Consider the following 12676-nt stretch of genomic DNA (forward strand, 5'->3'; position numbering starts at 1 on the left):
CGGATGATTTGTAGGGGTCCAGATTTTGCAGCTCTTTCAGAACATCAGCTATCTGGATTTGGGTGAAGGAGAAATGGGGGAAGCTTGGGTGAGTTGCAGGGCAGTGACCGGGGTAGGAGTAGCCAGGTGGAAAGCATGGCCAGCCGTAGAAAAATGCTTATTGAAATTCTCAATTATCGTGGATTTATCGGTGGTGACTGGGTTTTCTAGCCTCAATGCAGTGGACAGCTGGGAGGAGGTGCTCTTATTCTCCATGGACTTTACAGTGTCCCAGGACTTCTTTGAGTTTGTGCTACAGGATACAAATTTATGTTTGAAAAAGCTAGCATTTGCTTTCCTAACTGCCTGTGTATATTGGTTCCTAACTTCCCTGAAAAGTTGCATATCACGGGGGCTATTTGATGCTAATACAGTACACCACAAGTTGTTTTTGTGCTGGACTGAACCAAGGGTTATATCTATTCCTGGTTCTACATTTTTGAACGGGGCATGCTTATTTAAGATGATGAGGAAGGCACTTTTAAAGAATACCCAGGCAGCCACTACTGATGGGATGAGGTCAATATCCTTCCAGGATACTCGGGCCAGGTCATTTAGAAAGGCCTGCTCGCTAAAGTGTTTTAGGGAGCGTTTGACAGTGATGAGGGGTGGTGGTTTGACCGCAGACCCATTACGAATGCAGGCAATGAGGCACTGATCGCTGAGATTCTGGTTGAAGACACCATAATATCTATGAGGGTGCCCAAGTTTACGGATTTGGGGTTGTACCTGGTAAATTCATTGATAATTTGTGTGAGATTGAGGGCATCAAGCTTAGATTGTAGGATGGCCGGGGTGTTAAGCATGTCCCGGGTTAGGTCACCTAGCAGCATGAGCTCTGAAGATAGATGGGGGGCAATCAATTCACATACTGTGTATGGTGCCCAGGGCACAGCTGGTCTATAGCAAGCGGCAACAGTGAAAGACTTGTTTCTGGAAAGGTGGATTTTTAGAAATAGAAGCTCGAATTGTTTGGGCACAGACCTGGATAGTATGACAGAACTCTGTAAGCCATATCTGCAGTAGATTGCCACTCCGCCCCCTTTGGCAGTTCTATCTTGTCAGAAAATGGTATAGTTGCCTCCCGGGTGGCGCAGTGGTTAAGGGCGCTGTTATTGACTGTACCTCACTGTTGGCTGGAGTTGTCTGAGTTCAATCATAGATTCCCTGAGGAGTCTGATCCAATCCTCTGGAGAGAGAGTGTTGCTGTTCTGAGACTGATACTGCAGGGCAGAGAACGGACAAATAGGAACCCCTGCAATTCCCAACATTTCAATGACTTTCAGAATACTTGATAGTGATGATATTTCTGAAATCAGTATCAGTCACAATCACTGATCTGTACCTGGCTCTTTCACTGCCATAGGGATCCCTGTGGTCCACCAACGCTGAGGAAGCCCCTCTATTCCACACTGACTCTCAGTCTCTTCCGACTGATTAGTACAATGGCCTACATCCTAATAAAGATAGTTTTTCAATAGAAAATGACTGACAAACACACTGCATGTACTGTATATGTCTATATGTATTTACATCTGTTATGATATGTGTTACAAAGGGGATCACCTTCCATACTGCTTCCATGCAGTCTGAAGCCTCCACACATAGACCAAGCCTCTCACATCCATTGAGGAAGTACCTGACATGTCATCACTTCCTGTGTGGCCTTTCTTTAGGAGGAACCAGGCATCTGAGATATGGCTAAGGGGCAGAAAAGGCTAGATTGTATGGCTTTCAGTTTTCATATTCAGAGAAACAGTATTTCATACAGTAGTCTATGCAGTATAGTATATCCTTGTATATCTATACCTGTTCTGTAGGAGTACATCGACAGAGAGCTTGAGGTTGTAGGGGCTGTCTGTGGCTGGTCTGATCCAGTATAGATACGTCAGCGCCAAGCAGAACTGCTTTCTCCTCAGCAGACTGTGGATGATGCAGTGGTGCTGCCAAGAGAACCAGGGTGGTTCAGACCTGGGGCTCAGCAGCAGCTCCGTTGCGTCCTATACAGATGTAATGACATACACTCTTAGCACCTTTTTTTCTATCTAGAACCTTAAAGAGTTCTTCGGTTATGTCCCCATAGGAGAACCCTTTGAAGAAACATTTTTGGTTCCAGGTAGAACCCTTTTGGGTTCCATGTAGAACCCTTTCTACATAGAACCTGTAACAACAACAACAACGTGTTCTACCTGGAACCAAATGGGTTTATTCAATGGTGAAAGCCAAAGAACCCTTTGGGAACCCTTTTTTCTAAGAGTGTAGCCATAGGGCACTCTAACCCCCATTTGGCTCTATTGCATCCCGCTTAGAAGGCATTAAGAACACCTGCTCTTTCCATGACAGACTGACCAGGTGAAAGCTATGATCCCTTATTTGTGTCATCTGTTAAATCCACTTCAATTAGTGTATATGAAGGGGAGAAGACATATTAAAGAAGGATTTTTAAACTTTGAGACAACTGAGACATGGATTGTGCCATTCAGAGGTGCACTGGTTTGTGTCAAGAACTGCAATGTTCCATGCCCCGACGAATTGAGGCTGTTCTGAGGGCAAAAGGGGGGTTCAACTCAATATTAGGAATGTGTTCTTTTAGTTTTGTTCACTCACTGTACACCAATGGACTAAGTGGTGCTGTGATACCAGTCAAAGGTCAACATACTGGTAAGTGTCCATGGTCGAGCAGCCAGAAGGCCCAGATCTGCTGGGAAAAGCTGGGAGGGATGGTGAAGGCATGGCAAAAGGACTGCAGGAGGTCATTTTCACACTGTAGAAAAAAGTACATGAGCTGTGCACAGGCTGTCTTAAGTGTAGTTTACATGATCAAGAATACTGTATATACACTTCAGTTCACATGACAGTCACAGTCATACCTTTGAGGACATTTTATGGATTCTCCATGGTTGGATACAATGGCCTGAACAGATATGTTGTCAATGTGAGGCACCAGCACCAGATTCAGCAAAGCCTGCAGGTTAGGGGGTGGGTACCCCTGGTCGGTGCAGTCCTCCTCGTAAAGGAGGAAGACAGAAAGAGAGTGAGAGTGACCGCCTATCAGTGATTTAAGGATTACCCGGGAGTGTGGAGACAAGCCCTGCGATGGTTCTGATCCATCTCTCTCCATATCTGAGAGATCTGAATTATTTCTTGAGCATCTGAGAGGAAGTGTCAGTGTACGTATAAATACTATAGACTAACCCTAACCCTTGAGTGGTAATACATTGATTGTACTTACAGCTGAAGTGCCAACCCTAACTGTATCAATAATCCGAACCCTAGCTATAACCCTAACCGTAACAATGCAACTCTTGTTACACTGTACTTATATGAATAGTTACACAGTAATAACAACTCTGTGATGTAAAGTGTGGGTTTGTAAAGTTTGACTGTGTGTGTAAGATTAGTGTATGCATCCTTACAAGGGTAGTTGGGCAGGAGTCCGGTGATGCCCCACCACTGTACCGGCCGACCCAGCCAGATGTGTTGCTTCAGAGCTCTGCGTTCCCGATTCCAGCAGTCCTGCCTCACTGCTGAGGAGCCACAGTCGACCCTGCAGACCACACATGGGATCACCAAACCTATACACACACGGAGGAGAGACAGCCACCAATTAATCAGAAAACAGCTCTCTTTGTAGTGTCCCCATATTGTTACACCCGTCTGCAAAGCTGTCATCAAGGCAAAGGGTAGCTACTTTGAAGAATCTCCAATATAAAATATATTTTGATTTGTTTCACCCTTTTTTGGTTACTACATGATTCCATGTGTGTTATTTCATAGTTTTGATGGATTCACTATTATTCTACAATGTAGAAAATAGTCCAAATAAAGAAAAACTCTTGAATGAGTAGGTGTGTCCAAACTTTGGACTGGTACTGTACATTTATACATCACTTTACAGAACGGAAGACCAACGTTATGGATATGGCTTTAAGAACGTAGTTAACTTGCAGTGCCGTAAAGCCTAGAGGGCTACTATTCATGCCTATGATATCCACCATCAGATCTAAGTACAGCAGATACAGCGAAGTAATAGCCCATTTTATCACATAACTAATATGTGATCAGAAGCTGTAGTCTCTAGCACTTACCTGCCACAGTAACCATGCTCCCCTTCCACTCAAGGATCAGACCATCCCTCTCCCTGTGGATGTGCTGACTTGACTAATGTGTGTCCACAGTAGAACTCTCCTCTTACACAAGCTCCTTTGGGCCATGATAATCAAGTAATCTCAATCTCACTCGAGATCGCATTGGCTGATTGGCTGTGTGGATGTGTATGGACGTGTGCGTGAGAGACAGAGAGAGTGACAGGAATAGGAGAGCGTGTGTGTGAGGGGAGGAGTAGGTGAAAATGCTTTGTTGCAAATGCAATTACACCATGAGGATAAAGGAGATTGTATTAAGGTATTTGGAGCTTTTGATTGTCAGTGTTAAGCGATTCTTGGCCCATTTCCTTTCCCCTCTGAAGCATACATAGTGTCACCAAAGCACTGACTAGTGGGTAGCAGAAATGTTGTTACCTGATCACATTAAGGCATATTATCAAACAATCTGACACATTTTCAGTGTTTGCTTATGAGCTTAATATTGTCCTCTTTGATATTGTGGGAATAACACTTGTCATCACAAACGTATGTGTTGCCGTACTTGTCCTCAACCTGTTTCAGGGATGGAGACTCACAGACCCAGAAGAGGGCTCACTGGACACAATACTAGAAGCACACACATACATACTGACATACACACCCCTGTAAACCCCTACTTTTCTTACCTTTGTTTCATCTCTGTCACTATATGAGTTTACAAGTGACCTTGTTTCCTTTGCTTCAGTGAAGCTTCCATTTAAAAGAAAGAATAGCAGAGCACAGTTTAGTGTAAATGGAATAGGCTATTCATACTTTAGTAATTTAGTCTTTGAGAAAAGAAATGTATTTGTCCATTCATTCAATATCAGCCCCTCTGTCAAACGCACGCACACATACACACACACACACACACACACACACACACACACGCACACATACACACACACACACGACCCTTGGCCAATAACTCTTTGTGGTGCTGCAGTCAGATTTGTGCAGGTGGCAGAAGGTACATCCAAATCCTACAGGCCTGATTAGAGGGGATTATTAGGAGGGTCAGGGGGCTTGGCCAGCGGACTCACTCTGATGCTGCTGCAGGCGGGTGTCTGTCTACTCCTTCTGTGCCACTACGGCTCGCCTCTCTCCAGGCCAAGTCTTAGGATGCCTGTCAGTGAAGAACAAAACAAACCCTTAAACAGAGATGGGAGCCAGATCAGACGGACACTGTGAAGGCTGCTGAGATAAGGTAGGTCCCACTGAATGCTGCTGTTTAATGATTTTTTGTTCAATTTTATAGTCGATTCTATTTCTAGTTTATTCCATTCTATTTCTTCAGATTAATTTCTTAGCAAAGTATTGTGTTAATAGTGGGTTCAGCAGAGGTGACAGTCCAGAGGTGTGCATTATCCAATTTGGTCATTTTTAATATTTGTGTAACAGCTACTGCATGAGAAAATGTTCCTGCAGTGATTCAGATATTCATGACTATGTTTGATCATACCGTGTGGTGCAGGGCTGCCAACAATTATAAACAGGAGACCCCTAGTCAAGAAATGTAATATAAATCACTGAGCTAAGCTGCTTATGTGAGGGTGTGCAGAAACCTTCAATCTACAACCCTGGCCCCTCCCTTTATCCATCCACAACCCATTGTGCCTCTTACTCCTTCCCCTATCCTCTCCCCCATCCAGCATCCTACCAGGACATTGGATAAAACTAAACAAACATATTTAAGATGGCCGTGCTGAAAGTGAAATTCACCAAGACCAACAGGGACAAGCTTGCCCAGGTGCTGTGGATCCTCAACTGGGTTTCCGTGGTGACGGGGTTGATTTTGTTTAGCCTGGGGCTCTTCCTAAAGGTGGAGATCAACAAGCGCTGGGAGCTTATGGCAGAAAGGGACCTCCACTACGTCCCCAACATGCTCATTGCCACAGGCCTCATCGCCTGTGGCATAAACTTCCTGGGCGGGAAAATCTGCTACGACTGTGCGGACACCACTAAGTTCCTGCGCTGGAAGCTGCTTATGCTGCCCTACGTCATCTGCACCTTCTTCTTCACCTTCTGCATCCTGGTGGGGGCACTCATGTGCTACGGCATGCGCGGGGAGCTAGAGGAGGCTCTGGACCTGGGTCTGCGGGACGCCATGCGCTATTATAAGGACACGGACACACCAGGCCGCTGCTTCCTGAAGCGCACTGTGGACCTGCTGCAGATTCAGTTCCAGTGCTGCGGCAACTTCGGCTTCAGAGACTGGTTCCAGATCCAGTGGATCAGCAACCGCTACCTGGACATGTCCTGCAGGGAGGTTGTGGCGTAAGTACAGACTAGAATAGTGATACCCTACCTGCCAGATCAGACACAGAGCTCAGCTCCGTGCCCATATATACTATGACCTTAAGGTTCTTGAATTTGAGGCTCTAGATGCCCCAAGTGATGCCGTCTGTCTCGGTCTCTCCCTTTTCCCCTCTCCCCGTCTCTAGCCGGCTGAGGAGTAACGTGGAAGGGAAATACCTGATGGACGGGGTTCCCTTCAGCTGCTGTAACATTAACTCACCACGGCCCTGCATCCAGCACCAGATCACCAACAGCTCAGCCCACTTCAACTATGAATACCAGACAGAAGAGCTCAACTTGTGGAAGAAAGGCTGCCGCCAGGCCCTGCTGGAGTACTACACACACATCATGCAGTCCATTGGCCTCACCGTCCTCATCATCTGGCTGTTTGAGGTAGGCATAGGTGTGTTCTTACAAACAGACTGATGTGGTTTGAATATAAGTAAAACATGGTGCCTGAGACTTACCTGACATACACCAAACCCATTATTTAGTCTCAGCAAACCACTAATTAGAAAGAACGCAATCTATATTGCAGTATTCTGTCTGACACCTTGTCCTTGCAGTTCAGGGCTTCTGGTCCACCTCCCATGCACTTTATCCTCCCTTAGAGTGATAAATTGTTCATTCACTTTGCATGCTCCCTAATCCCACACCAAATCTCTTTTGTGACATTGGCTCCGGGTTATCCATGCTCAGCTTTGTGTGTGGACTCACCCTTTGTCCTCTACTGGGTCACATGGAGCTGTCCCAAAATACACATCCCAAACCTACAGCTACTTCTGGGACCCACATATTTTACTCTGGTCCACTATAAATGATAAACAAAAGTTACAGTCATCAGGATATATTACATGGTCTAGGGATTTCCTCAGTAATGTGTGTGTGTTGTTGTAGCTGTCGGTGCTGACGGGGGTGCGTTACCTCCAGACATCCCTGGAGAACGTGCTGAGACAGGGGGACCCAGACTCAGAGTCCGATGGCTGGCTCCTGGAGAACAGCTTTGTGGAGACAGCCAGATCCAACTTTAATATCATAAAGAGCTTGGGGAAGTGCAACCAGATTGACACAGCCAACAACGGCGATCCCAACATCGATGTCCCCTCCACAGCCTACTATGGACCAGACAACCTGCCCCCAAAACAGATTCCTGTGGCCAGTTGACACCTGCTCAGACACCTTATATAGCCCACTCCACAGAGCCCTCAAAAGGTGAGGGACCAGGCAATACACATCAAAAGTTTGTCTAAAGAACAGGAACTGCCTCGGGCAATAAAAGCTTGCCTGAAAGAAACATGGAATTGAGGCAGAATAGGACGATGTGGCAAACCGAGCAATGGTCGTAAAAGGGAGGACTGCCATTACAGGGGGATTGGGTGAGGAGATATGACAGTATGCAAATGTTTTTGCAAAAGAGACAACCCATTGCAGATTGTTACAGAACACAATTATAATAGATAACATGGAAATGGATAGCAGAGATTGTTTAGCAAGAGCATATAAAACAGAATCAATGCGTCTTCGATTCTATGCCATCATCACCTTGTTACCTTTTCATATACCCATAATCAAATTCATTTAAAAAGGAGTGAAAGCCAAACTGTGTTATTCCGCCTTCAACTTGTGAACCCTTCATTGACAATACATTTAGGTCAAACATTTAATTATTTCAAGAGAGCCAGAGACTTGTTAACTGAAATAGCACAGACATAAAATAAAACAAAACAAACAGTCAGTCACTTCAAGTTCCTACCTACATTTAAATGTGCCTCAGCCTGAATGTAATGATAAGGACATTGGTCAAAATGAAAATATGCAGACCTTTTCCCACTGTATTGGGACAAGCTTGTAGAAAAACATGGCAATTAAATGTGTGCCGAGTCTTGATAAAATACCCATTTAGGCTTTTACAAATATTCACTCTAGTTTTCTACAGCTATAGACCAATGCAACTCAGCATGTCTTACTCATTATAACCAAGCCTTCAAGAAATGTTACAAATATGTCAACAGGGGAAGGATGCATGTGAGTTAGAAGGGTTTGTGGGATAGACATTGCCTACAGATGGAAATCCTAAAAGTGAAAGACTGAATAAGCCTATAAATACAAAATCATTTTGGAACGTATACAGTTATCAAGATTTTGCTGATAGTTGCTAGTTGGTTTTGTTCAGTACAAGAAAAACAATGACTGGTAAGACACATTCTGTAGGAGAAATGTGAAGACCAAGCACACAAGTGTTGGCACTTAAAATAAATATCACTGGTGCCATTTTCCTACTGTACTCAAAAAATAAAACACCATGTCTTTATTTTCTTTCCATGACATGTGATGAACTTGTACAATAAAGTATTCCTGTGCAGCAAGACTGTAAGCATAGTAGTGACAACCAAGATTGAGATTTCTAAGCAATAGCAGAATTGAGCTAAGGACCCCCACTGCCTCTGATTACCCCTAATCTGTGTCTGAATGGGATTTCACATTTACCTCTCACCTCCAATCAATCAGCGGACTCACACAGTCTATTACGGGCACAGAGCCAGAGCTACACCAGACTACTTAAGGCTCAGTTTCAACTACTGAGCATGACAGATACGACACTACCAATCAACACAATATGCGATCTTGGAGGAGATATGAAAGAGGCTACCTTATTTCAGTCTTTAAGCAAAACTATATAAGTTCTGTGCCTGGTCCCTCACTGTGGAATGAAACAGTGAGAGGAAAGTCATATTAGCAAGTCTGATTTATTAGACAGCACAGGTGCTGAGCAACAATCAACAGTATTATAGCTGCTGCATAAATACTTACAACAGTCAAGTGCTGCCAGGAAGAGCAGTTATTAGAGCTTAGTGGTAAAGTGGGTATTATACATGTAGGTAATTCTTGCAGGAAACATGAGTTAAGGGCACTGCATAATAGGAAAATGGGAGTTGATGTCATTGTGCAAGTCAATGACCTGACATACGACGTGATGGTGTTGATAAGATATAATTACTTTCAAGTCATATATATTTTTTTGTGATCGACTCTCCTTTCAGACACTGAAGAGTAAGCAGAAACTGATGAACAATCACAGCATTTCTGGTCTTATTCCCAGTCAGACACAGAGAGCACAATAACTAATCATCTAGACAATAGCGTCTTTATTCAGACAGCCTTGTTATCATACAATGTCAAGCAACGCAAATTAGGAAAAATAAAACCATACAATTTATGCACAAAATGTCATTTTCCTGAAAAGTTTGATGTACAAATATCAACTGTATTATTATAGCGATGAGTCTTTTTCATGTACCCTCCCATAAAATGTACATCCTTGTCTTAAACACACTAATGTAGTAGTAGTGATGTCCTCTTATTTACTTGTTAGATTAGTTATGTGTACAGAAAGCATCTAATGATTGTATCAGGTTGGCAAAATAGGGAATTACAGCCAAAATAAAAGTATTATACACACCAAGGGCAAATGTTCAAAAGTACTCAGATTACAAGCACCACAGTAAAAAAGTGAAATTTCTCATGATATACTTTTGCATTTGACCAGTATAGACATTGCTTGTATACATACATTATCTTTTCATATAATTGAACCAGGATGATGGCGACTAACATGAAGAGGGGGTATGAGGCCTCTGTCACACACAAGAATACGAACTGGACATCCTTTAACACCTCAGGTCCTATCAAGGTCCAATGCAGACGTTCTCATTATAGAATCATTTTTGTGTAACAATGAAGTACCTTTCTGTGATTGTTTCCAATTGAAATGGTCAAAAAGAAACAAAAATAGTTTCTTTGCAAAGAGCAGTTTCTCAAGCAAGAATTGTATTAGGACTGTCTGGGATTAGTCTGTGGGGAGGGGAATACTGAAAACTAGCTGTTATTGGCAGTGTTTTGGAACTCTCTTTCTTATTGGTCTATGAGCTAATATTCCACCTGTTGATGTCACCAGGCAGGCCAAAACTCTATCCCACCAAAACTGCTGCATTTTCAAACAACTCTTATATTAAAAGGGTATTAGCATTATTACAACTTCACAGTATTATTCCAACCTTAGTGAAAATGCATATAAACAAAGGAAAATCTATTTTTTGACTGCCCCTGGGCCTTTAAATAATATTGCAAAGTTACTATGGGTGTTATGTTCAACAGTAATGAAAACAGAGATGATAGTAGTGTTGTCAGAGAGTACTGTGTGTCACTCAAATAGAGACTGAAAAGGAACACTGACCCTTGTTGGCCAGTCTTCCTCCGGGAATGTGTGAGCACAGTGGACCTCTGAACACGGGCAGTCTGCACCATGGCTGGGGAGCAGGTCTGGACCTCCTGCTCCTCCTGACATAGGATGGAGGACAGCACCTCCCTCTCAGCCGGGGTGGAGCCCCGTTGGAGGCCCCACTACCACCACACACAACTCTCCTAGCTCCATGGCACAGCTACAGGACAGGGGGAAGAACTTATTCACTTTAAACCAACCAGCTAATACATACACTCTGTTCAAAAGTTTGTGGTCACTTAGAAATGTCCTTGTTTTTGAAAGAAAGCAATTTTTTGGTCCATTAAAAGAACATCAAATTGATCAAAAATAAAGTGTAGACATAGTCATTTACAACATTAACAATTGTAGCTGGAAACGGCTGATTTTTTAAAATGGAATATCTACGTAGGTGTACAGAGGCCCATTTATCAGCAACCATCCCTCATGTGTTCCAGTGGCACGTTGTGTTCGCTAATCCAAGTTTATCATTTTAAAAGGCTAATTGATCATTAGAAAGCCCTTTTGCAATTATGTTAGCACAGCTGAAAACTGTTTTTCTGATTAAAGAAGCAATAAAACTGGCCTTCTATAGACTAGTTTAGTATCTGGAGCATCAGCATTTGTGGGTTCGATGATTTATTTTTAATTTCACCTATATTTAATCAGGTAGGCCAGTTGAGAACAAGTTCTCATTTACAACTGCGACCTGGCCAAGATAATGCAAAGCAGTGCGACAAAAAAACAACAAGCGTTACACATGGAATAAACAAAAGTATTCAATAACAATAGAAAAATCTACATAGAGTTTGTACAAATGGAGTAAGGAGGTAAGGCAATAAATAGGCCATAATAGCGAAGCAATTACAATTTAGCAAATTAACACTGGAGTAATAGATATGAAGGTGATGATGTGCAAGTAGAAATACTGGTGTGCAAAAGAGCAAAAAAAGTAATTAAAAACAATATGGGGATGAGGCAGGTAGTTGGAAGGGCTATATACAGATGGGCTGTGTACAGCTGCAGCGATCAGTGAGCTGCTCAGACAGCTGATGCTTAAAGTTAGTGGGGGAGATATAGGTCTCCAACTTCAGCAATTTTTGCAATTTGTTCCAGTCATTGGCAGCAGAGAACTGGAAGGAAAGGCGGCCAAAAAAGGTGTTCGCTTTGGGGATGACCAGTGAGATATATTTGCTGGAGCGCGTGCTACGGGTGGGTTTTAGGGTGATCAGTGAGCTGAGATAAGGTGGAGCATTACCTAGCAAAGACTTATAGATGACCTGGAGCCAGTGGGTCTGGCGACGAATATGTAGCGAGGGCCAACCGACAAGAGCATACAGGTCGCAGTGGTGGGTAATATATGGGGTTTTGGTGACAAAGCGGATGGCACTGTGATAGCAAACAAAAAGGCTATTTTGTAAATGACACCGCCGAAGTCGAGGATCAGTAGGATGGTCAGTTTTACGAGGGTATACTTGGCAGCGTGAGTGAAGGAGGCTTTGTTGCGAAATAGGAAGGCGATTCTTGATTTAATTTTGGATTGGAGATGCTTAATATAATATGAGTCTGGAAGGAGAGTTTACAGTCTAGCCAGACACAGAGGTATTTTTAGTTGTCCACATATTCTAAGTCAGAACCGTCCAGAGTAGTGATGCTTGTCGGGCAGGTGGGTGTGGTCAGCGATCTGTTGAAGATCATGCATTTAGTTTTACTAGTGTTTAAGATCAGTTGGAGGCCACGAAAGGAGTGTTGTATGGCATTGAAGCTCGTTTGGTGGTTTGTTAACAGTGTCCAAAGAAGGGCCAGATGTGTACAGAAATGTGTTGTCAATTTCCCTAGTTAAAAGAAATGCATGTTAGCAGGCAATATTAACTAAATATGCAGGTTTAAAAATATATACTTGATTATTGATTTTAAGAAAGGCATTGATGTTTATAGTACACATTGGTGCAAGGAC

At 43.2% G+C, this 12676-nt stretch overlaps 1 protein-coding gene across 2 annotated transcripts; it reads left to right on the forward strand.

Annotated features, from left to right (window-relative positions):
• Positions 1–5222: 5222 nt before the first annotated feature.
• On the forward strand, positions 5223–9580 carry LOC110505593 (photoreceptor outer segment membrane glycoprotein 2-like). 2 transcript variants are annotated; one of them, XM_021584912.2, is made up of 4 exons: positions 5223–5370; positions 5816–6440; positions 6608–6854; positions 7359–9580. In XM_021584912.2, the coding sequence occupies exons 2-4, from the start codon at positions 5860–5862 to the stop codon at positions 7623–7625; spliced, it is 1095 nt and encodes a 364-aa protein (XP_021440587.1). In that variant the 5' UTR covers positions 5223–5370; positions 5816–5859; the 3' UTR covers positions 7626–9580. The 2 variants fall into 2 exon arrangements, with proteins under 2 accessions (XP_021440587.1, XP_021440588.1); XM_021584913.2 differs by having other exon boundaries at positions 6608–6864; positions 7359–7627.
• The last annotated feature ends 3096 nt before the right edge of the window (positions 9581–12676 follow it).

The sequence above is a fragment of the Oncorhynchus mykiss genome, chromosome 25 (genome assembly GCF_013265735.2).
Source record: "Oncorhynchus mykiss isolate Arlee chromosome 25, USDA_OmykA_1.1, whole genome shotgun sequence".
Classification (NCBI taxonomy): Eukaryota; Metazoa; Chordata; class Actinopteri; order Salmoniformes; family Salmonidae; genus Oncorhynchus; species Oncorhynchus mykiss.

Coding starts and splice junctions, on each gene's coding strand:
- LOC110505593 (XM_021584912.2), top strand. CDS start 5,860: ATGGCCGTGCTGAAAGTGAAATTCACCAAGACCAACAGGGACAAGCTT. Junction 6,441..6,607: donor TCCTGCAGGGAGGTTGTGGC/GTAAGTACAGAC, acceptor CCCCGTCTCTAG/CCGGCTGAGGAGTAACGTGG. Junction 6,855..7,358: donor TCATCATCTGGCTGTTTGAG/GTAGGCATAGGT, acceptor GTGTTGTTGTAG/CTGTCGGTGCTGACGGGGGT.